The sequence below is a fragment of the Sorex fumeus genome, unplaced genomic scaffold (assembly GCF_029834395.1).
Source record: "Sorex fumeus unplaced genomic scaffold, SorFum_2.1 ptg000035l, whole genome shotgun sequence".
In the NCBI taxonomy this organism is placed as follows: Eukaryota; Metazoa; Chordata; class Mammalia; order Eulipotyphla; family Soricidae; genus Sorex; species Sorex fumeus.
Genome location: NW_026606092.1, coordinates 13,044,213 through 13,069,199, shown reverse-complemented (window position 1 = coordinate 13,069,199; position 24,987 = coordinate 13,044,213). Strand labels below are relative to the sequence as shown.

General features: G+C 42.1%; 1 protein-coding gene across 1 annotated transcript in view; it reads right to left on the bottom strand.

Annotated features, from left to right (window-relative positions):
• Window positions 1-24,987, bottom strand: part of NEB (nebulin) — a 234,600-nt gene that overhangs the window by 18,448 nt on the left and 191,165 nt on the right. Inside the window, exons 127-147 of the mRNA XM_056117623.1 lie at window positions 24,120-24,224; window positions 20,528-20,632; window positions 19,880-19,987; window positions 17,412-17,516; window positions 16,319-16,423; window positions 15,591-15,695; window positions 14,862-14,966; window positions 14,661-14,771; window positions 13,407-13,517; window positions 12,878-12,979; window positions 12,679-12,783; window positions 11,238-11,348; window positions 10,593-10,697; window positions 9,632-9,736; window positions 8,696-8,800; window positions 6,451-6,561; window positions 5,941-6,051; window positions 4,901-5,014; window positions 2,996-3,100; window positions 1,130-1,234; window positions 318-422 (exon numbers count right to left, since the gene is read on the bottom strand). Of these exons, the coding sequence (XP_055973598.1) occupies window positions 318-422; window positions 1,130-1,234; window positions 2,996-3,100; window positions 4,901-5,014; window positions 5,941-6,051; window positions 6,451-6,561; window positions 8,696-8,800; window positions 9,632-9,736; window positions 10,593-10,697; window positions 11,238-11,348; window positions 12,679-12,783; window positions 12,878-12,979; window positions 13,407-13,517; window positions 14,661-14,771; window positions 14,862-14,966; window positions 15,591-15,695; window positions 16,319-16,423; window positions 17,412-17,516; window positions 19,880-19,987; window positions 20,528-20,632; window positions 24,120-24,224 (2,244 nt within the window). The remainder of the gene's footprint in view (window positions 1-317; window positions 423-1,129; window positions 1,235-2,995; window positions 3,101-4,900; window positions 5,015-5,940; window positions 6,052-6,450; window positions 6,562-8,695; window positions 8,801-9,631; window positions 9,737-10,592; window positions 10,698-11,237; window positions 11,349-12,678; window positions 12,784-12,877; window positions 12,980-13,406; window positions 13,518-14,660; window positions 14,772-14,861; window positions 14,967-15,590; window positions 15,696-16,318; window positions 16,424-17,411; window positions 17,517-19,879; window positions 19,988-20,527; window positions 20,633-24,119; window positions 24,225-24,987) is intronic.

The following is a 24,987-nucleotide window of genomic DNA, read 5'->3' as shown; positions in this document are numbered from 1 at the left end:
GTAATTGTTTGAATCAGTGCAAGGCTAGTACATTATTTATTTATTTATTTATTTGCTTTTTGGGTCACACCCAGCGATGCTCAGGGGTTACTCCTGGCTCATGCACTCAGGAATCACTCCTGGCGGTGCTCAGGGGACCATATGGGATGCTGGGAATCGAACCTGTATCGGCCATCTTGGCCGCGTGCAAGGCAAATGCTATGGCAAATGCCCTACCCGCTTTGCTATCGCTCCAGCCCCCAAGGCTAGTACATTTTTTAAAGAGGAAAATGAAATGATTAGTTTAGCATCAAGTAGAATATAAATAGGAAATATACCGAGCTGAAATTCTTTTGATTTTCTTTAACACGCAGTATTTCTGGAGTGTCTTGGACAACTGTAATTTTCCCTTTACTGTTTTTAAGGTCACACTGGTATTGCAGCTACAAAGAAAAAACAAACAACTTGTTAGGTTCACAACACTATGTTTTGAATTGTGTCAAGTAAGCTAAAATCCTGTATCTTAAAAAAAATGGTTTGCGCGGTAATAATTATAATCTGATAGCCAGAGGAAATTCTTTAATAAGAATTTGCAGGGAAAATAAAAAGAAACAAAAAAAAAAGAATTTGCAGGGATGGACGAATGTATAAAAACTCTAAAACTTAAAATGTGTCATACTGATGCTTTTGTTTGTTTGGAAGGGGCACACCTGGTATTGTCCAGGGGCAAGGGGTTTATTGTGCCAGTGCTGAAATACGGGTTCTTGTGGGCAGCAAAGCATGTGCTCTTGTTCACTGAGTTCTCTCCCCAGCCCTTGTGCTGAGTTTTAAAAATTCAGTGATTGCCTAGAATTAACTTTGCTTTGAAAAAGACAAATGACAGTACTAATAATGAAAGATGGTGATAGCTCATATGCAGTGACAGGAAGCCACCAGAAGAGTGACAGATGGTGCTTTTATGCCTTGGATTGGAGCCGAAATAAAAGATGGGTCCAGAGGAGAACCACGCACATGTTTGGGGTGCCCACGGTTGGGAGCTGTACAGCCTCAACTGTGGTTGGGGAACCTGAGCATGTGCTCAAAGGTGGTTCCTGACACTCTCTCTCATCCCAGTACCATGAAGCACGGCTAAGATACACTCAACACTTACAAGGCTGAAGTTCTTTTGATTCTCCCGAACTCTCTGCATCTCTGGAGTGTCCAGAACGGTTTCATAACAGGACATGGACTTTTCTGCATCTTCCTTGTACTTTTTCTGAGAACAGATTGTGAGAAATCAGACTGGTCAACAATACCAAAGAAAATTGGGCCAATGGGACTGGAAATAGCGCTTCCAGCTCAAGAAAGTCCTTGGCATCTTCTCGACTCTTCTAGAATGTTAGGCACTTAGAAAGCAGAAGCCTCTCAGCCAATGAAGGCTTTACTTTTGCTCTCTGGGAGAACTGGGCCCAGATATTCAGTACTACTCATTGTGATGGCAACATGGCAGAGGGAGACGCTGGTTGACTGGTCCACATGAGGTGGGTGATTACCAGGGGGTGTCTCGGCAGGGTGATGTGGATAGATACTCAGGGTGAACTGGATGAGGTCAGACTATTTACTCCACAGCGGGAGAAAAGCAGAAGCCTAATACTTTCTCTTTTTTTCCTTTTATTTTTTTAATTAGTGAAACACCATGTGGTACAGTTGTTAACCTGACAACTTTTTGTATTTGGGTTTCAGTCATACAATGATTGAGTACCCATCCCTCCACCAGTGCCCATTCTCCACCACCAATGATGCCAGTAACCCTTCCACTCCTCCCATAACCCCATCCCATCCCGCATCTGTGGCAGGGCATTCCCTTTTGTTCTCACTCTCCTTTTGGTAGAAGCCTAATACTTTCTAAAAGAGCCACCTGAAAGCTGGCTTAAACCCATGAAAGGATGTTTCTGTTAACCTGCTCAGGGCCCCTAATGGTACTTTAAGAATTTAGCTCAGGCACTGCAGGAATTCAAGGGACAGGACTGGCAGCTGCACTAAACAGACCTGGGGGCACCAGTACAACCACTGGAGGGACCACAGAGCAGCCAAGGATGCTGCTGAGCCATCATCATTGTCCTTGGATGCTCCCAACCCAATCTGGCCTATGACTGAGCCACTAGCTCACATAGGGTCTGAGTTATCTTTATTCCTGTCACAGAGATCCCTCCCCTCCTTATTTCCTGCTCCTCCCTCGTCGCCATGCCCCTCTCTCCTCCCTTTCTTCTTTCCTTCCTTTCTCTTTTCCTCCTTCTTTCCTTTCCTCTCTCCCTCCTTCCCTGCCTGCTTTCCTTTCCCTTTTTCCTCCTGTCATTCCTTCCTTCCTCAGTACCTCAGATATGCAAGGAAAGTGGTCTATTGCTGAGCTACATCTCAGTCCCTAGTTTTGCTGAGAGAGAGAGAGAAAGAGAGAGAGAGAGAGAGAGAGAGAGAGAGAGAGAGAGAGAGAGAGAGAGAGAGAGAGAGAGATGTGGGTAACACCTGACTGTGGCTGGGGAGATATTCCCAACTTGGCTTGATTCTCAGAAATCATTTCTGGCAGCATTAGGTGAATCATGAACTATGAGGTACTGGGAACTGAAGCCCCACCACCCCACCCCTGCCTGAGTCCCAGCTCTCTAAACCATCTTCCTGATCTCTCTTATTCTATTTTGTAGACTTCGGAGTGTAGGGCTGAGGAAAGAGACTATTTACTTCTATAACAGTGATTAAATTATTCAACTTGTCTATTTCTATCTAAATCACACCCAGCAGTAGTGCTCAGGGCTTACTCCTGGCTCCCCACTCAGGGATCACTTCTGGAAAGGCTCAAAAGACCACCTCTGGTGTCAGAGATAGAACCCGGGTTGGCCACATGTAAGGCAAGCATCTTATGTGCTGTATTATCTCCACAGTCCCAAGATGCTAGGAATTGAAACTGGGACTCCCACATGCAAAGCGTGAGCTATAGTTCTCTTCCGACTGGGATCTGTGAGTGACGATATTTTGTCCTTACCTGACTTGAAAGGTTCTTGACTTGTTGGGCATGGATAATCTCTGGAGTATCAACTACAGAAGTGAAATTGGCTTTTTCCATTTCTGCTGACTGCTTATATTTAATCTGCAAAAGATGACCAAAGAGTTGCATAAATGTTTACAATGTGTACAACACTTATTGGTTTAGTTAGATGAACAGGTGAAAAACATTTCTTTCCAAGAGAATTTTTTCACATGACTTCAACAATGAATAAAGATGATGGAGATAATCAACATAAGGTATCCTTTGTTTCCACATAAACTGAAAAGACAAATAAACAGAAGACCTACACCAGTCCACATTAGACAATACAGGACACCTAAACATGCTGAAATTTAGGCCCATAATGGAGGGCAGGAGCACCCAAACTGCAAGCAATTCTTTGATGTCCAGTAAGGGTATGTTTGCAGGGTGGGGCATATCCAGCTGGATTCAGAGAATAATTCTGCCTCTGTGTTCAGGGATCACTCCTGCTGTGCTTGGGGGCCATATGTGGAGCCAGGAACTGAAGATGGGTTGACTGCATGCAAGGCAAGCGCCTTACCAGCTGTATCATTTCTCCAGATGTCAGAGTATGCCCCATCTCCAAGCAGCTATTCTTTTCCCCATGTTTTCTCTGAATGTATTTTGAGGCTAGACTAAGAAAGGCAGATGAAAACAGACCTGATCACTCCCTGATCCCTGGATCGTAATGGATCCCAAGAAGTGGATGCTTAAGAATGCCACTATATGGAGAATGGGCACTGGTGGAGGGATGGGTACTCACTCATTGTATAACTGAAACCCAAGCACAAAAATTTGTAAGTCTACAACTGTACCTCATGGTGTTTCACTAATAAAAATAAATAAATAAATAAATAAAAAGAATGCCACTATACACAGCAGCAAGTCCCGGAAGACGCCACATCACTGGAGATCTCCCCAGGTCCCATACTGAGCCAATTTCACCAGGGTACCCCAGATGGAGCAGATGCAGTCTCCCTTCCTACTCCAGATGGAATCCCAACAACCAAGAGCTTCCACAAGCAAGGCCCAGGTATGTGGGTTCCAGGACTAAATTTCCGGGCTGCATGGCGTCAGAGATGCCAGTCTGTCCTTCCCCGGCTCCTCGCCTGCTTGTTGGCCTGGCTGTCGTGCCCACAATCTGCCTCGGGGTGTCATCTCAGTGCACTAATAGCCCTGGTCCAGATACTCTCAATTGAATTCCCAACATGGATCAGTGCCCTACAGAGATGTCTCTGGAACCCAACCATTTATAATCTAGAATTCTAGAAGTGCTTGGCTGCTTCCCGACCGCGTGAGCTCTCATGATCCTCAAAGTGAGCAATGGAAAATAATATAGCATCTGTCCCTGGCAGATAGGCTTGAATGGTGGTGGGAAAACTTGAACAAAACATAATGCCCCAAAGTAGAGGGTACTGGGGACATTGTCTGCCATAGAGGCAGGGTGAGGATTGGGATGGGGGTGGGGTGGGGGAAATACTGGGAACACTGGTGGTGGAAATTGTGCACTGGTAGAGGTATGGGTGTTCGATTATTATATGGCTGAATCTCAAACATGAAAGCTTTGTAACTCTATCTCACGGTGATACAATAAAATTTTAAGAAAGAAAGAAAGAATGAAAGAAAGAAAGAAAGAAAGAAAGAAAGAAAGAAAGAAAGAAAGAAGGAAGGAAAGAAAGAAGGAAAGAAGAAAGAAAGAGGAAAGAAAGAGAGAGAGAGAGAGAAAGAAAGAAAGAAAGAAAGAAAGAAAGAAAGAAAGAAAGAAAGAAAGCCATTATAGACATTTGGCTCAATGATCAACAAATTAGATAAGAGGCAGCTGTGTCTCTTTGGAGCCACTACCATATATTTGAAACATTGACATGGAATAGTTATACTGACCTGACTGGCAATATCAGTAGCATTCCGGGCCCTCATAAAGTCGGGAGTTTCATTGGCCATGGCATTCAGACCTCTTCCTTTGACTTCCAGCTCTAAGTCTTTCTTATATTCTTTCTGTAGTAACATTTAAAAGAAAAGTTACACATTACAGCTAGGTAATGTGCACAGACCCTATAATCCACAGGACTTGTGTTCAAGTCCTTTACCAGTGTTCACCTTCACTAATCCAGGAAGGAGAGGGATGCATATGGAAGTTCACCTTCAGAAATAATTTTGCTCAACATGCCAACACGCACCAACATGAAGCTTCCTTTGGACATTTCAACATTCTCTACTTAGGAACTTAAACTAGAAAGCGAATTTCAAAACCAGTTTGTTTTCACCAGAATGACTCTAGGGGAATGGGTTGAGTTTCCCTTCCCATCCCAGCAGAACTCCAGCAACTGAAAACCTCCAGAATTCAATTGCAGCCATGCTCAAGGCTGCTCTCCCCAGGCTCGGACGAGCCTCAGCCACAAGGAATCTGCAGAAAAACCCAGATATTCAGGACCTGTGACTGAGATCTCCAAGCTTGCTCAGAGCAGGGTTGGGCCTCCGCCTCCCCCCGCCCCCCCATCCCCCAAGTTTGCCAGTAGCTTGGCAGTCACACCCACAAACTTCCCCTGGTGCCATGTAATCTCATCAATGGTCAAAAAGAGAGTGACACAGGCCTTACCTCCATGAGTGAGTATGCTCCATAATCATATTCTAAATTTCAGAATTCCTGGAGCTTTCATACTCTACCCCTCTGATGTACCAAAAGTAGCACACATTTTGGTTTAACATACATGTTTGTAATCTCGTATACAAGGGCTTAATGGCCCCAGGATGAAATACAACAATCTTCACACACACACTTTTCCCCTTATGGTGGTGGGAAAGTGCATGGTGGTGGAATTGGTATTTGAATATTAAATGTAATGAATTATTGTAAACAAATTTATAAAATTAAAATTAAATTTATAAAAAAGGAAGAAGTTGTTAATTATGAGCATGCCCACCTCATTGAGGATCTGCGTGGCGTTCTTTGCTCTTAGCATGTCGGGAGTATCTTCCATCTCTGTGAGCCCCTTCCCACGAATGCTTTCCTCTAGATCCTTCCTGTATTCTTTCTAGATCACAAAATCAGAGAAACAGCACCGAGAAGAAAACTTCAATTGTTCCAAAAAAATAAGACAAAGATTACCCCCCCAAAAAACATTTTCTGCTTTTAAACAGTTAAATTTTTATTAAATAAGAGTATAAAACCAGGGAATATGATTAATTTAATAATATTAAATATCAACTAAGAAATTGTAAATTAATGCAATGCTAAGGAAGTACATTTTATAAGGTATCCAATGGAAAAATGAGAAGAATTAGTAATTAGGTAGTAGTACTAAAACACTTGTGAACCCAACTTGAAATCCATCTTTAGGTGGCAATGCAAATGACAGAAGAAACACATTGATCAGAGTCATTAATGAGATTATCTGGATCACAAAAAGAAAGATAAAACCCATGGCCTCTACCTCGCTGGCTATTTTGGTGGCATATTTGACATGTAACAAAGCTGGTGTGACCTCCAGACCAGTCAGGTTCCTGCCTTTAATGGACTCTTCATAGTCCTTTCGATATTCTTTCTAATGAATAGGAAGGAAAGACAAGTTTTAAAAAAACCTCACTACAATTTGTTTCTCATTAACAAAATAATCACATTTTTCATATATGACCCTTTCACTACATTAGAGATCAATGTTGGCTTCAGAGTTAAAACATCTGCTTGCTCATGCTTGTTGAGGGCAAATGGACCCAAGGAAACTCACAGGTTGAGAAAATTCGATGAACCCCTCATTGCCTTCAGGACTGGAAGCAGGTCGTGACCACATAAGACTCTGAGTCCTTTATTTTTTCTGCTGATGCCATCTTTCTCCCTACTCCCTGTTATTGCCATTTTTGCAATGTCAGGATGTGTGTGGGGGCACATACTTGTTGTAATACCAATGTCAGTGTCAGGAAGTGCTCTTGGTTAGTGGGGAAGGACGCGGATCCACCCTGTGACCTCAGACACAAGGTTGGCCCTTTAACACTGACCCACATCCCTGGGCCCATAATGGTAGCTTATTTGGAGAGGGGAGGGGACGTGAGCCATATTCGGAGGAGCTCGAGACTATTCTTGGCTCAGTTGCTCAAGAGTGATCCTTGGCAGTGCTTCAGGGACATAAATGGTTCCAGGGATTTGAACCCGGCCTGGGGCCACCACAGCCATATGCAAAGCAAGTACCTCACTTCCTGTACTGTCTCTCTGGTCCCCACAATGGCATTTTTCTTAAGGCTATGAAATACTTTGCTTTTTAATTAGAAGTGGCTCAAGAGAAACAAACAATTCAGATGAAGTAGATTTTGAAGGTAGAAAACGCAAATTTGACTTTTATCATGTTCGTGACTTATTATTTTTAATCAACGAACAATGAGAAAACACAGAGAAATTCTAAGGCTTTGTCATTTTTGCACATTCACTTTAATCCTTGGAGTAAGCTGAGGGGCTGTAAATAGATGTAGTCAGTGGGAAATACGCCATCTGAGGGGGATGGAGGTAGGTCAGGGACGGGGCAACATCTGTGGTGGTGGGAAGACCAAGTGGGAGAAGGAAGTGGTGCTGAAAAGTGGTGATGTGTAATATGTGAAGCTCTATCAGGAACAGTACTGTAAACCACAGTGCAAAAGCTTATATATATTTTTAAAAAGTGTCTCTTTTAGAGGCAGACCGGTGGATGGGAGGTAAATGTGGGGGGCAGAGGGCTCTGGTGGAGGGGAGTTGGCTCTGATGAAGGGATTGATGTTGAAGCAAGTTATTCAAATCATGAATAACTTTGTAATTTCACATTAACCGATTAAAAAAAAATTTTTTAATGAAGAGAGTAATTTACCTTTAAGGTTTGAGATAGGTCCCAAGAAGAAGAGGTTAGAAAGTAATCTAAAACAAGCTTGTTTACCAATAAAGACTGAATTTGTAAGATTCTATTCTTCCCCATTATTGGTTAAAACAGAAAAGAAAAAAAAACAGAAAAGAATAGTTTGGATGATTCTGTTAACGTGTCTGGAATAGAAAATTAGGGCACCTTAAGTTCTGATTTCAATAAAAATCATGATGACTAATCTCTGTTTTTCTGGTATGGAGTTTCCTATTAAGAGAAGACCTGAGTGATAATACAGAAGACCTATTGAGAGAATACAGAAGACCTATTAAGAGAAGACCTGAGTGATAATATAGTGAGTAGGGCATTTGCTCTGCATGTGGTCAACCAGGGTTTTATCTCCAGCATCCCATATAATTCCCCAAACACCACCAGGAGTAATTCCTGAATGCAGATCAGGAGTAACCCCTGAGCATCGCCGGGTATGACAGCCACCCCCCAACAAAAAAAAGAGAGAAGACCAAGCCAGTGGCAATGGTGTGTATCTGTGTGGCTCAAACTTTTGTTCATCAAAGAAACAATGGAAATATTATTCAATGCTATTGTTTCAGCATTGGATTAGCTGTGGCATTCAAATTCTATGAAAGTGATAGTCAAAATAAAAGATATATAGTAAACCTTTATCATATGAAACATTTTTCACAACTGAACTGCAGAACTGCAGGTTTTCAGAGATGGACAGATTTTAATGATCTTATGTTAACAAGTTCTATCAGCTACGGCTTTTGGAAAAACAAGGATTGCAAATGGCTGCGGGAAATGCTTGTAACAGCCTGAGAAGCTTGTTTCTAGGACTTACCCCACTTTGCATCTGCTGGGACTCTTTGGCAGTGAGGTATGTTGGAGTTTCAAAGTCCAACATGGGCTTTCCTCGTTCCTTTTCATACTTCTCCTTGTACTTAACCTAGGGATGAAAAGTCTTGTTAGACATCTCGCCTCCCCTCTTAATTTGTAGATAGAGACCAACTTAGGGATAGTATTTTATTTCTTTTTCCTTTTTTTTTTGTTTTTGAGCTACACCCTGGCTCTGTGCTCAGGGAACACTCCTGGCATGGCTCAGGGAACCATAGGGGTGTTGGGGATTGGACCCAGGTGGCCTGCATGCAAAGCAAGTGCCCTTCCCTTTGCACTCTAGACTCCCCTTACCCCATAGCATCTTTTTTGGGGGGGGAGGGACTCAGCATAGCATCCTATTGGCAGTGCTCAATTTCAGCTCTCTTGCTTCTAACAGGATGCTAGGCTAGAGGCCTGGGCCATTTATAAAAGACAGAGAAAAATTTGTTCCATTGGCTAATGCCTGACAGGGGACCAAAATAATGCTGAAATATGTACAAGGGGACATAATCAGAGAACTAGCTCCTTTTCTGAGTTTTTTTCCTCTAAAAATCTTAACAATTTCACAATTTTGCCATTTCTTAAGGATTCAAACACTTCTTCAATAGCAAATAGTACCAGTTCTTTCCTTAAAATCTTTATGTTGTTGGCTCTTGTCAGTAACCTGAATAACACATATTGCGAGGATAAGCACTGATTCTCTAACAGACGTTGATCCTATTGTCTTTATTACACCATCATAAATTGTTTAGTGTTGCTAAATTCCAATATCCTTTTATCCTAGGGCATTTTCTTAAGCAATGATTGTGGAAACTCTACTACCCATGAAGGAAGCCACACAAAGTTTTGACGTGGAAGATGAATGCACATCAAGGAGGAAAAGTCCACTTGATTAACTTACTATGCTCTGTAATTCCGTGGCCTCTTTCAGATGAAGCTGCTCCAGGTTATCAGGTATTGTGTGGTAATGGCCTTTGCTCTTCTCATACTTCTTCTTGTACTGGTACTGAAGGGCAAGAAAATCACACTGATAGAAAAGCTGCTCAATGTTCCTCATTTTTCTCTTTTTCTTTTGAAGGGGTCATACCCGGCGATTCTCAGGAATTACTCCTGGCTCTGCACTCAGGAATTACTGCTGGCAGAGCTTGGGGGACCATATGGGATGCTGGGGATTGAACCTGGGTCGGTCACATGCAAGGCAAGCACTCTATCCGCTGTACTATTGCCCCTCATTTTGCTCTTTAGAAAAAACACAGCACATTCTCAAGACCACATCAAAATTGGCAAGAACTAATTACAGCATTAAGAAAAAGTGTTCAAAAGGGAGTATTCAAGACCCATAACATTAGTTAATGAGGACATCAACACTTAACACGCCTTATTTAAGACACACTGCATAAGTGAAACGTGGGGGAAAAAATCCAAACTATTATTAAAAAATATTCAAATCCTTCTGCTGAGAAGGAAAAGGGATTGGTTAATTAGACAAAAAAATGTTCAGGATAGTACAGTGGGTAAGACATTTGCCAGTACATGGCATCCCATACGCCCCCAAGCACCATCAGGAGTAATTCCTGAGTGCTGAATCAGGGACAATCCCTGAGCATCACTGGATGTGACCTCAAAACAACAATAACAAAAATTTTAGATATTCTACAAAATAGAAGCATTTTTATAGGAAATAGTATAAGTGAAAAACCTATTCACTGTTGATCAACATTGTAATTTGGAAAAATTTACTCAATCTTTCTAATAAATCTAATGTCTCAGAACAAGAGAAAGAGATGCAAATGAGCTCTAGGAAGGTATCTAGTGGGAAATAGATGAAAAGAGTTATATCAGGAGCAAATGATTGAACTTACAGAGCTGGCAAGTTGGCTCGTATTCAGGACATGATTCATGATCAGAGATTCCTTCATATCTGTCACAGGTTTGTGAAGTTTCTTTAGGTCAGCCTTATATTTAACCTGCAGGTTAAGGGGGAGGCGGGGGATGAAAATTACAGAAGCAAAGGGCCAATAGAAGCTACAGTAAGATACTTCATCGTAAAACACACAGTGATGAACAACTTCTCTCACTCGCAGTAGCTAAAAAAATGGAGACAACTCAACAGTCTTTTGTGAATGGATGAGCACAATGTGGTAAACATATGATAAAATATAATTCGGTCACAGAAAAGAAATAAAGCGCAGATACATGCACAAGAAGGATGAAACGGAAACTACTATGCTAAGTAAAAATAAGCTAGACAGAAAAGGACAAATAAATTCATAAAGACTGAAAGTAGATTCAGGTCACTAGGAGCAAGGGAAGAAGGGGGAGTGGGGAACATACATTTTCTGTCTGAGGGAATAAACATTTTGGAAACAATAATGACAGTTGGAAACCACTGCTACTATAATGAGTACCACTGAATTATACACAATTTCCACTTTATATATACTTTACCACAATTTACCACATTTAAAATAGCTTATCATGATTTAGCACAATTAAAAACAACATACCTCACTTGCGAGATTATTAGCATCTTTCATGACTTTGTAGAGTTGGCTGTCTTTTGGATTGTATTTTGTTGTCTTGCCCTTCTCTTTGTTGAAATTTTCTCGGTATTTCACCTGATAGAAAGTAAGAATAAACATTATTTCTGAATCTCAATTAATTTGAGGATTGAGGAATGATGGAAAGATAAATAAAAATATGTGTTAAACATAAAGTGACCCTGCAGTTTATTAACAAAATTGCGAGTCTTATAAGGGTAGAGGAGCCACTATTAGTAATTATGTTGGAACAGGAAATCCTCAATTAAATTCAAGTGATATACTATTTAGCTCATTTTTGGGGGGTTGGGGGGTGGAAGGAGTTGGACCACACTGGTGGTGCTCAGGGCTTACTCCTGGCTCTGCACGTAACAATCACTGCTGTCATGCCCAGGGGACCATATGGAAGCCTGGGATTGTGTCCAGGTCAGCCAAATGCAAGGCAATGCCCTATGCACTGTACTATCACTCTGGTCCCTTCATTTTTATCTTGTCCAGCTCTTTTTTTTTTGGTCACACCTGGCGATGCTCAGGGGTTACTCCTGGCTCATGCACTCAGGAATCACTCCTGGCGGTGCTCGGGGGACCATATGGGATGCTGGGAATCGAACCTGTGTTGGCCATGTTGGCTGCGTGCAAGGCAAACACCCTACCCGCTGTGCTATCGCTCCAGCCCCATTGTCCAGCTCTTTTAATGCATAACAAAATAAGTGGAAAGAAACTTCAGGTGACCTTCAGGACGTATTTGATTTGGAGCATTTTGTCTTTCCAAATCAGTAAAACCAAAAGCATTTTAGGTATACTATAAATAGTTCAAAGAGAGCTTGCAATGACTAAGATGGGTAAGAAATAAGAAATATGTTAAGTTTGGAGAATTTGTTATTATTAAAATAGTTTTAAGAAGAGTGATTTGGTAATGTTTGAATGTTTTAAAACATGGCAGAAAATGTTATTTTTCCAGATTAAAAAACCTTTGGGAGAAAATTTATTCAATGTGATTTCAGACTAGATGCAAGAAATACTTTAGAATTATGAGAAAAGTGAGACTAAATACATTTGAAGTACAAATATGCAAAGGACCCAATGCTTTCACTTTTATTAATAAGCATAGTACCTAACACTAATATTAGTTCAATACATATGATCTGACTGAATGAAAGGAAGAGACAGTCTTCTCCCTAGACAAAATGGTGAAAGAAAGACAATTTGTCGGGTGGGAGAGATAGTACAGTGGGGGGAAGGTTAGAGGAAGGGATGGAGGGGTGGTGGGAGAGGGCTTCAGCACACTTCCTGAAAAAGTTTTCAAAGCTCTTTGTGCTAGATGAGTGGTCAATACTGTCCCTCCCTCCGGGACCCACTTTCTCCTGCAAGGTTCCTTAGTGAGAGTCACTGTGTCCACTGGCATTACCTGGCTGCTCAGCTTGGCTGCTTTCTTGGCCATTTCAATGTCAGGGCGACCAAGCATGCTCAGTCCGTGGCTGCCTTCCTTGCGATGCTTGGCTCTGTATTCCACCTGAATCAAAGAAAGCAAGAAGGACGGGCCAGAGCTTGGCATGACTTGCTGGCAGCCACCACTGGAGACAGGACTATTTAAACCCCAGTCTTACCTCACTGGCCTGCTTGGCTGCCTGTGTGGCCTTCTTGATGTCTGGCCGATCAGCCACGGTGGTGTAATGCAGGTTTTCCTTGGCATCTCTCTTGTAAGCCACCTTTATTTGGAGCAAAAAAAAGTTTCTATACTTGCAAGATAGGTTCTTTCCCCCCAAAAGAATAATTGGCCCACCCCTTGTTTAGTTATTTATCTATTTATCTATTTTTTTTCTTTTTGGGTCACACCTGGCAATGCACAGGGGTTACTCCTGGCTCTGCACTCAGGAGTTACTTCTGGCAGTGCTCGGGGGTCTATAGGGGATGCTGGGAATCGAACCCGGGTCGGCTGTGTGCAAGGCAAACCCACTGTGCTATCGCTCCAGCCTCCCCTTTTTAAAACTAAACTTAAATTGATTTCACCATCATGTTTTGTAAACTGCCAGATAAAAAAAATTAGGATGGCCATTCTGGAGCCAGCTTATAAGACACCAAGTTGGAGTGATAATTCTTGGGGGGCCCTGGGGGATGTCCAGAAAAGGCACTTACATCACTCTGCTTCTTGGCCACTTCCATGGCATGCTTCACATCTGGGGGCTCCAGCATGATGGAGTAGTTGGACTTCCCTTTCTCCTTGACAAACTTCTTTTTGTAATTCGTCTAAACAAAGTGACAATGGCTTATGAGAATGGAGGACAAGCACCCTCAACTCCATCTATGACTTCCCATTCTGGCACTAGTGTGGAATTTGACTCTTTAATACAAGTTCCGATCCTTCACTCTCATTTCCACTCTGGGATCTAACTGTGGGACCACAGAGTAATCTTTGGAGAACTGGTGAATCAGCAAATAAAATGCGCTCACTATTTCTACATGTAGTCACTGTCACTGCCCTCCCATTGTTCATTGATTTGCTTGAGCGGGCCCAGTAACGTCTCCATTGGAGACTTTGTTGTTACTGTGTCTGGCATATCGAATACTCTCGGTAGCTTGCCGGGCTCTCCGAGAGGGGCGGAGGAATCGAACTCGGGTTGGCCATGTTGGCTGCGTGCAAGGCAAATGACCTACCGCTGTGCTATTGCTCCAGCCCATTTCTACATTTAAAAATAAAGAAATTTACTTATGAATTATAAAATATAATGCCATGGATAAGAACAGAGTCGGCAGAAATTACTGGGATACACTATATATTTTCTTTTTTCTAACATTGTTTAGCAATTTAATGATAGGAGAGGCCACCTTTAAAGAACAATGTCTTCTCTGTTTATTATCTTTTATTTTTTTGCTTTTTGGGTCACACCCAAAAAGCTCATGGGTTATTCCTGGCTCTGCACTCAGGAATTACTCCTGGTGGTGCTTGGGGGAACCGTATGGGATGCCAGGGGTTGAACCCAGATTAGTCTCGTGCAAGGAAAATGCCCTACCCACTGTACTGTCACTCTGGCCCAGATTTGTTTATTATCTTCTTATTTAAAAAATTTAGGAGGGTCCATGCACAGTGAAGCGTGGAGATAGGAGATAGGGGTACACAGTGGAGGGACATGGGGGAGCTGGGATCAAACTCAGGACCAGACAAGTATTGTTTGAGCAGACCCATATCTACCATCATGGCCATATTGAAAAGCCAATAGATAATGGAATCTTCTAAACCAGAGTTCAAAAATTCACATTTTGGTGTTCAGTATCAGAAGAAAGTGACATATAAATGAGATTAAGTAAGCAAAAAAGCAGCTTTTAGTGTTTCTCTGAATTCTAAAGGAAGGTTCTATTGCCACTACCAAAAGTCTGGGACTGGTTACTTACATCACTGACATGCTTGGTCACTTCCTTGACGTGGATTGTGTCCCGGGTCTCTGGCAGTGTCGTGTAGGAGCCCTGGGACAAGTGCTTCTTGGCATGGTTCTTGTACTTGTTCTGAGAGAATGTGCAGTGAGTTTGTTAGAATGTCTGCCTGGGACACGAGCCCAAGTTAGAAGCAAAATACATGGGCTGTGGAAGGGTTACCTCGGACACCAGATTGCTGACGGTTTTGGCCAGAAGGATCTGAGGGGTATCAGGCACAGCGTGGCAGGTTCCTCGCTCTTTGACATGTTTCTCTTTGTATTTCAACTGCAGTGGGGAGACACACATTTCCTGAACTCCCCTCTGGGTCTCTGCCAGGGTCTATGAAGCCCCCAAGAAACTAACCAGAGCTCAGGGAACAGCATCGTTGACCCCCTTGAGAACATTCAACTCAGCAAGAAGAGGCATGATTTCCAAACATCTTGGGACATACTCAAAAGGAATGAATTCTTTTCAATTCTTGCAAGTTGATGTTTTAATAGTAACCACAAAGAATCCTTACATGTCTAGCTTTTGTTCAAGGCACTTTCAAATATGCCATTTGACCTTGCCCATTCCTCAGAAGGTACAATAGTTCCTTCTTTCCCGATGAAGAGCCTGCCACATAGGAAGAGTAGGATCCCATATAAACGAATTTTTCCTTCTCGAATCCTTAGAGCCAGGTCTTCACAGTCACAAGACAACCCCCCACGACCCCCTCACTCTGGATTCCATTGAATTCACTGCAGCTGCCCAGTTGTACCAGGGCACAAGGGATCATGGTGTTCGGGCCACTTTCCAGGACCCACCCTGAAGTCCTCCTGCGGCAATGCCTCCTCTTGTTTTCCCAAGCCATCTTGCTGGAGAGGCTCTGTGTGAGCTTAGGCACCCTGGCAGGGCCTGAATACTTACGTCACTTTCTATCAGCGAATTCCTCAGCGCCAGCACTGTGTCTTTATCATCCGTGACAGAAAGCTTGCAACCCTTGAGGAACTCTCGGTCCAGCTTATACTCATACTGTAATGGGAGAAAAGCAGAGGACAGAATGAGTGACAGGCTCAGGAGTGAGTCAGCACCTGGTTACGTGATTGGGGGTATTATGAAATCTTCCACAAGAGTGGGGATAAAGGTTTCTTGGCCCCCTCACTGCAGACCAGGCTTCAACTTTTTATTATTTATTTATATTTTTCTTTTTGGGTCACACCTGGCAATGCACAGGGGTTACTCCTGGCTCTGCCCTCAGGAATTACCCCTGGCAGTGCTCGGGGAACCATATGGGATGCTGGGAATTGAACCTGGGTCAGGGGCGTGCAAGGCAAATGCCCAACCCGCTGTGCTATTGCTCCAGCCCAGACTTCAACTACTTAGTTCTCGAGCCCTGATCAAGTCCTCCCAGCTTCTTGCTGACTCCTAGCCTCTCCTCATCTCCCCTGCCTCTCTCAAGACTCTGAGCCATCATGGCTGAGTGTGACAGACACCAGACTCTGGGGCTGGTCTGTTTCCTGAGCTCTGCGCCCCTCATCCCCCTCCTGCCCCATCAGATCTCAGATGAAGTCACCCCCTAGGATCAGAGGTTATCATGACTCATTGGCCATTTCTCTGTCTCTGGTGAGCCCAGAGGTTCTGTCTGCCCCTCTCACATCGCTTTGCTGCAGGGAGGACTTGGCAGCCTGGATGAAGTCCGGCCGGTCAGGGATCCACTTCCAGAAGGCTTTGTTGGCTTCGTATTGCTTCTTGTAGTCCAGCTGTGGGAAAATAAACCCGCTCGCTCAGTAGGCTGAATTTTTTTATTTGTATTTTTTAATGAATCACTGTGAGATACAGTTACAGACTTACTAACTTTTATGCTTACGTTTCAGTCATACAATGACAGAGTACTCATCCCTCTACCAGTGCCTGTTCTCCACCAACAATGTTCCCAGTATCCCTCGCCCCTACTCCCTTCCCCCTCTCCCCCCCTCCCCCGCCTCTGTGGCAGGAGGATTCCCTTTTACTCTCTCACTCCTTTAGGGTGTTGTGGTCTGCAATGCAGGTATTAAGTGGCCATCATATATAACCACACATGGTGGCTCTGAGAAACTCATCTGGCTTTTTTTTTTTTTTTTTTTTTTTTGCTTTTTGGGACACACCCGGCAATGCACAGGGGTTACTCCTGACTCTGCACTCAGGAATTACTCCTGACGGTGCTCAGGGGACCATATGGGATGCTGGGAATCGAACCTGGATTGGCCACGTGCAAGGCAAACGCCCTACCCGCTGTGCTATTGCTCCACACCCCTCATCTGGCATTTTAACATAAAACAGTCTTAACATAAAACAAACAACTCAGAGATCACTCCTGTCACACACAAGGAACCGTATAGGGTTCTGGGGATCAAATCTGCGTCAGCCATGTGCAAGGCAAGTGCCTTAGGTAGAGATTCTTCCTCCCGCTAGAGGCATTTTTGAAGAGCAAACTTAACTTAGAATTAAGAATTCTATTTTTTAGCCACCTACACAAAGACTGAGTGGGATGTAGGGGTAAGCTCCTTTAATCATTCTTTTCATGTGAAAACCAAAAAGAATGTTTAGATTTTTGTTTTTACAATTCATGCTCCTGCAGCCCAACCTTTGACCGAGACTCTATAGAGCTCAATCACCTGCAGATATGGAAGATGAGTTCATAATTTTTTCAGTCTTTTTCACAAGACTGAAAAATCCTCCATTGGGTTTAGGGAATTTTCTGGAACTTACATTGGTGTTGACTTTGTAGGCATCCTTGGCAGCTTTGATATGAACAGCATCTGGCTCAATGGTGCAGTTGGACTTATTTCTTTCATAAACCTCTTTGTATTTTAGCTGTGGGAGGAAACATAATAACAGTTTATCTTTTGTTTTGCTCTGTTTTTGTTTGGGGGCCACACTTGGCAGTGGTCAGGAGTTACTCCTGGCTCTGCACTCAGAAATTACTCTGGGTGGTGCTTCTGGGACCATATGGGATACTGGGGATCAAACCTGGATCAACAACATTCAAGACAAACACCATGTGCGCTATACTATCACTCTGGTTCCTCAGAGTTCATTTTCAAAGGCATTTTAAATAATACAAAACAAAACCCATGACTAAACTATATAAACCTGCTGAAGAAATGATGCAGTTATGCTCTTCTCTATCTCAGATCTTGAAAACAACTCTCTGGAACACTGTTTCCCTCTGTCTCTAAAGTTTTGGCGTGGTCCCACTCCCTAAATAAGATAATCATGAAAACATCTAGAAAACTGCTGATGGTAGAGAGGCCTTCTGCCACCAGCTCACCCAGATGGAGTTAGTATTTCCCCCCCCCCTTCAAGGCCTCACAGTTACAGTTGTTACCGTGTCATATTGTAATTTTCTTTTTACCTATCCCTTCCATGACCATGTCCCAGGTGGATGATGATTGTTTATCATTTTTGTCTAACTCTTCATGTCAGGAACACAGAAATCCCACAATATTTACTGCAGTGACCGCTATGGACTTCCTATCCCCATCTAGGGAGTTTAGGCATGTGCGGATTTGCACTGGGAAGTGAGTGAGGTTCAGGAAATGTCTCTGCAAGCCCCTCTTCAAAGAGTTGGGTTTCTAGCATCACTTACTCTTTTAAGATGCCTGGGATTGGATCTGGCCTCCTTGCTAGCCACTGTGGAAGAATCCTAGGTTTCAATGCAATTAAATCCTAAATAAGACTTGTTTTTGGGAAGTCATATAGAAGTGTTGCTGAATTTGCTTGATCTTAAGAATCACACTTTCCTTCACATCAGCAGAGATACAGCAAATTAGAGTCTCCAGGGGAAAGACTTGGATATCCAACTATATCCATTTATTTTTAAAAAAAATCAATGTATCAGATTATTGCTACAACAAGAAAGTTTGGGCAAGTGAAGGCAGAAAGTGCTTTGTTTTTCTTCCTTGAAGAAGAATGGGTGGATCCACATGAGAGCTACCTGATAAATAAATATCACATGTTCTTGACTTAAATCCAAAATTTTAATATGAAAAAGTTGAACAAATGTCTTGGGCTGGAGCAATAGCACAGTTGGTAGGGCGTCTGCCTTGCAAGCAGCCAACATGGCCGACCCAAGTTCGATTCCTTCCGCCCCTCTCGGAGAGCCCAGCAAGCTACCGAGAGTATCTCGCCCGCACGGCAGAGCCTGGCAAGCTCCCCGTGACGTATTCGATATGCCAAACACAGTAACAATTGTCACAATGGAGACGTCACTGGGCCTGCTCTAGCAAAACGATGAACAATGGGAGGCCAGTGACAGTGACAGTGAAAAAAATGTCTTAAATGGCTCAGAAATTTCTCCTTTTCTAAACAGATGTATTTAACATTCTTGATGGCAACCCAGAGTCAACAGTATGAACACATGTTATCTATCAAAGAATTTCTGAGTGCCAGATCAAAGATATGAGTTATTTTATTCCCCAAAGGGCAACTACATTTCTGGTTTTCATGCAGCCATGGAGCTTTTTCTTTTTTTTTTTAAATGCACTTACCATCGATGATAGCATCTAGCTATAACTAAAAATTTATGAATACAATTTCTTCCCAAATTCAGAATATTAGAGTCCAAGGCCACCTCAATTCTCTTAGACAAGATAAAGTTTTGGAATATTAATAGTCTTTGGGACACATTGAATTTTTCAAAATGTCCACAATATCCCTACCCACATGCCTGTGTGCAGTGTGATGCTGTCATTTGCTCTTCCAGAGGTAGCAGATATCCCTTCACCTTTGAATATGGGTGTTCATGGTGCCCAGCCAAATATGCAAAAGTCACTGTGTCTGTTCAAGGAGGAAGCACTTAACTGTTCTGGAAACTTCCACCCCTACCTCTTAGAATCCAGTCACTTTGCTGTGAGAGGGACAAACCACATAGTAACGCCACCAAAAAGGCCCTGTGTAATAGCTGAGCTTCCAGCCCTCAGCCCCCATTAGCTGTCAGGTGTCTGATGGAGCCATCTTGAATGCATTAGCCCTTCTGATCCTTAGCTCTGCCAACCACACAATCACACCAACACTGGGTGAAGCCTCATCAACTTCCAGAAACATGACCCAGAAAATTAACTGTTGTTTAATAAGCCTTAAGTCTTCAGGTGATTGTTTCAAAGGAAGAGGTAAGCAAACCAGAACTTGTAACACCAGGCCAAGGTGAGAGAACTGCAAAGACAATCCATACTCACATCACTGACTTCATCTTTGACCTTGCGGACATGCAGCAACATGGGCGTGTCATGGATGGTGGTATAGCCTCTGGGTTTGGCCTTGTTGTACTCCAACTTGTAAAGTATCTGAAGGAGATTAAAAAAAAGGCAAAAAGAGACGGTGTTCTGTGGAGCAATTTATAGTGTGAAAACATCAATGCAAAGTATTTTTGGGTTTTTTTGTTTTAGGGGATACAAAGGAAAGAAAATTCTATGCAGCCAACAAGAACTTTCATGCATCCTGCTGAAGTGTCAATATCTCTAAAATGGGATATTCCTCAACTTGTCTGGAGTAATTCTTTCTTGGGAGTGCAAAGGGTTACTCCTGGCTCTATACGCAGGAATTACTCCTGGGTGTTCTTGGGGGGACGATATGTGATGCTGGGGGTTAAACAGGGCTCAGCTGAGTGCAAGGCAAATGCCATACTGGTGCTATCACTCTAGCCTCAAGGTTGCAGTAATTCTTTATTTGAAAGGGACACTGGAGTATACAGGACATTCTTTCACGTCCATGCTTCCCTTCCACTAAAGGGTAGTAGCATCGCCCAGACACCAGGCCCTTCTATTTGCCCCTGCACATTTGCAAATGCCCCATAAGTTTGAAACTCCTTACAGTGTTTCACTTACATCACTGATTTGCTTGTTGACTTTTGTAGTACGCAGGTGCTCTGGTGTGTCCACAATTGAGGTGAATTTGTCCTTTGTTTTTTCATAATTTTTCCTGTATATGATCTAAATTGTTGAAGAGAAGAACGAGTTAATTCTAAGAAGCAGAAGAGAAAACTCCCATAGCCAAATGTGGGATTATTGTGCAAACCACAGATGTGGGGGGCAGTGTCATGCCTTCTTTATTTTATTTTAATTTTTTATTAAATTTCTGGGTCACACCTGGTGATGTTCAGGGATTACTCCTGACTCTGCACTGAGGTGCTCGGAGGACCATATTGAAGCCGGGTCAGCTGCATGCAAGGCAAAAGCCCTTCTTGCTGTACTATCACTCCGGCCCTCCTTCTTTAATTCTAACTGGGAATCTGTTTAATCTCTAAAATTAAATACCTATATATGGATATATAACATAAATATCCTATAAGAAATGTTTGACACAAATCTGTATTTATTAGCAATACAAATGGAGCGAGCAAATTATAATAATGATGAAAATAATAATTATGCAAACAATCTCCAATATATTTTATGCTCATGGAGTCAGGCCCAGAGAGGTTAAGAGAATGAGCTTAGAGCACATATAGAGTGAATCTCAGAGCCAGGATCAGACCTTTTGAACTCTGAATACCAGAATAGAAGAATTCACTCACCATAAACCACATTAGATACATATGCTCTCTCTAAAAGGATGTTTCCATATCAAAGGTGAAACAAATGTGAAATAAAAATGAGGATATATAGCTTAAAGTATTTGCCATTTAAAATTACATTCCTTTTCTTGGGTAATTTCCAAATTATGATTTTTTTCATGCACATAAGCTGTTTCAAAGCATACAGAGACACAAAGCACAAGACTCCATGCACAGCTATTTGGTGATCATATCAGAACACAAGAAAACACTCAGACAAACAGGTATTTGAAAGGGAGACCTCTTCCCCCTCATTTCACAAGTTGAGCTTTTGTACAACTTTTTTGGGGGTCTTGGTGTCCAGAGATGCAGTTCAGTGGCAAAGTACATGTATTTGTGAAACTCAGGTTTGATTCCTGACGCCACAAAAAGAAAATGGAAACATTGCAATCTTCTGAACATTACACATGAAAGATGATCACTTGCTTTTATTTTGCTGCTTCAGTTTTCCCCTCCAGCATGTGTGTAGTATGTGCATCTGTGCACCTTGCGGATAGCCAATGCTATCAGATACAGCTGGACAAGTAGACTTGAGTGTGGATATGAAATACCCTACCAAACTCAAGAGGGAACATGGGAAAACTCAAGAGGGAACATGGGAAAAAAACCCTATCAGTAACAGTACTATAGACCACAATGCCTAAAATTTATTTTTAAAATGTCTCTCATAAAAACAGGCTGGTGGATAGTAGGCATTGGTGGAAGGAAGTAGACTCCAGTGAAGGGATTGGTGTTGGCAATTGTATGACTGAAACTCAATTGTGACTAACTGTAATTCACAGTGACTATATTTTTAAAAAAAAAAGTATGTCCATATTCAGGTTGGGGACTGGAAAGGAATCAGGGATGGAGGGACTGGGTCATGGGATGGTGGAGTTGGAGCTGGGAACATTGTCTTCCTGGACCCTATTCTAAACAACTTTGTAAATTATGATGTCTAAATAAAAAAAATGAAAAAGAGAGGCCATAAATATGTGCAATATCCCATTTTTGTTTTTATTTTTAAATTATTTTGGGGCAGAGCACATCCAGCTCTGCTTAGGAGTTACTCCTGGCTCTGCACTCAGCAATCACTCCTGGCAAAACTAAGGGGACCACATGGTATGCTGGGGATAGAACCTGGGTAGGCCATGTGCAAGGCAAGTGCCTTACCCGCTGTGCAATCTCTCTGGCCCCCAAATATGCAATATTCTATAAGCTGGATTGACATCAATACTATAAACTTTATACTCTTGTAGCAATATTGCCTAATAATAAAAGAAAAAGAAAAGAAATAATAGCTCGATTGGAATCCTTATCTCTCTTAAAGTTATAGTGATCATTGAACATGGGAAAATTAGATGAAAATTAAATAGTAACACTTAAAAAACTTAAAATTATGCAATTTTATTGTAATTTAAAGACAGAACTAGAAGACATAGTCTCATCATCCTTATTAAATATTGTACTGGATGTTCTTCTAGCAAGGGCCTTAGACTCAACAAAGAAAAAGACATCAGGGTTAGGAAATGAAATATCCTGATCTTTTTCTTTTGTTTTTCTTTTTTTTTTGCTTTTTTTGAGGGGAGGGGGTCACACGCAGTGATGCTTAGGGGTTACTGCTGGCTCTGCACTCAGTAATTACTCCTGGAAGTGTTTGGGGGACAATATGGGATGCTGGGGATAGAACCTGGGTCAGCCGCATGCAAGGCAAACGCCCAACCTGCGCTACTACTGCTCCGGCCCCAAAATATCCTGATCTTTTAGTGTTGAATCTACTTAATCTCCTCAGTCTCAAAGGAGTCTATATCTTTGGGGGACATATGTTAAAAATATCAACTGATGTTACATCAATTTGGAAATAAAATTTGCAATAGATTCAACTTGACTGGACATGCCAGATGTTCCAGGTAACAGAGATAATAGCTGTTCTCTCACCAGTCTTGGCCAAACCCAGAACTCATTTGTGAAAAGTAAGTATTGATGAAGCATTATGTGATATCAGCAGGGGCAGGGAACAGGGAGAGAAATCAAAGGAAGCAATTATGGTGAAGGCTCCTAAGGTTTCTAAACCTCTTCTTTATAGCACATCGAACATTACCTGGCTCCACATATATGAATTGTAGAGGGCAGTCAACATGTCTGGACGGAGAATTTCATTACATCCTTTTTTCAGAAGTATCTTGGCATTAGATTTATATTTTCTCTGTTCATGCAAAGAGCAGTGAAGCACAAAAGAGACTTATGAAGACAGAAAAGATCATGGCTCTATATCCCAATCACCAATGAGTGAAGAGATGTAGGCACACACGCTCTATGTACTCAGGATGTGCATTGGGGTGAAGACATCAAGTCCGTTATAATGCCAGTTTTTTTTCTGTGTGTGTGTGCAATCATTTTACTGGAAATGAACTAAATCAAATGTTCTGGTTAATCATTTATAGCCCATGTGAAGGGAATAATCTTGTTTGTATTTTTATCAGAATGCCTTGCAGAAAAAAAGGCAGCTGTGGAACAACAACAACAAAATTACAGTGAGGAGTTGTGTCTTCTTTCCTTGCACTAATTTGTTTCTTTGATTGGGCCTTTGCAATTCCATTTGTAGGTGATAATGACCGTGTTAAAATAGGCCCTCCAGGAGTAGAGAGTGGCAAGACCCTGATTTACTTCTAGTCTTCACCATAGCACACCTGAGAACACAGAGTATGGACTGGCGCACTCAAAGAACTCCTGGGCCCTTTGGGTGGCTAGACAGATATTTGAAAACAGAACATCCCAATATCATAGGAAGAACCTATGACATCCTTGCAGCAGACGGGACGACATCTTCAAAGAAACTGGAGCACAGTCCTGCCTGGGCTGACCGTCCAGCCCCATCACAGTACCTGACTGATCTGGTCGCCTGCCGTCTTAGCCAGCAGATGTCTAGGCTCATCCACTACCAGGTGGTATTTATCTTTCCGCTGTTCATAATCAGCTCTGTATTTTTTCTGCTCAAACATCATATTAAATTATAGCAATTGTGCAACTTAGAGGCTAGAGAGAAACGTCCCCTCCCCCCCATAAAGAGCGACTCCAGAGGATCAAAAACACATCAGTTTTAATGCTGGGCTCCCACCACCTTCAGGATGGAAAAATCAAGGAAACTGTAAGTTAAGCAAAAGAAGATTGTCTGGAGAAGCCTGAGGGTTGGGTTAAATCTGATTGATGATGCAAAAATTGGGGTACCTTGTGCCCCATCACTTTCCATTTTCACATATTATATACCATTAATGATGTTAGATTTTATGGCATCTTCTATTGTATTTAAAAACAAGATACTGATGTGGTTTTCTATCAAAGTCTGTAAGGATCAGAAAGCACAAGTGAAGAAGAAATATTCACCGACAAATTCTAATAGTATTATGGAGCTAATTAATTCATTTGATTATAAAAGAGGGCTAGAAATCCTTAGATAATGAGAAAAATTGAAACAAAAATAAAAGCTACTGATAGTGAGTCTTCAGGATCATTCAACTTGGAAATCTACTGAAAATGAACTAAATCAAATGTTAAATAACAAAGCAACAAAAAAGGTCCTATTTTGAAGTAGTTTACCATGGAATACATTTTTATTTGGGGGTATGTTTCACTAATTTTCTAACATTGTTTTTTAGTTGCTGTATATCTGTGGAAAACCCAAACATAGGCAATCACATATGCTCCAAGTATAAATTAATTCATGACTTCCTAGTTTCAGACATTTAAGTCCTG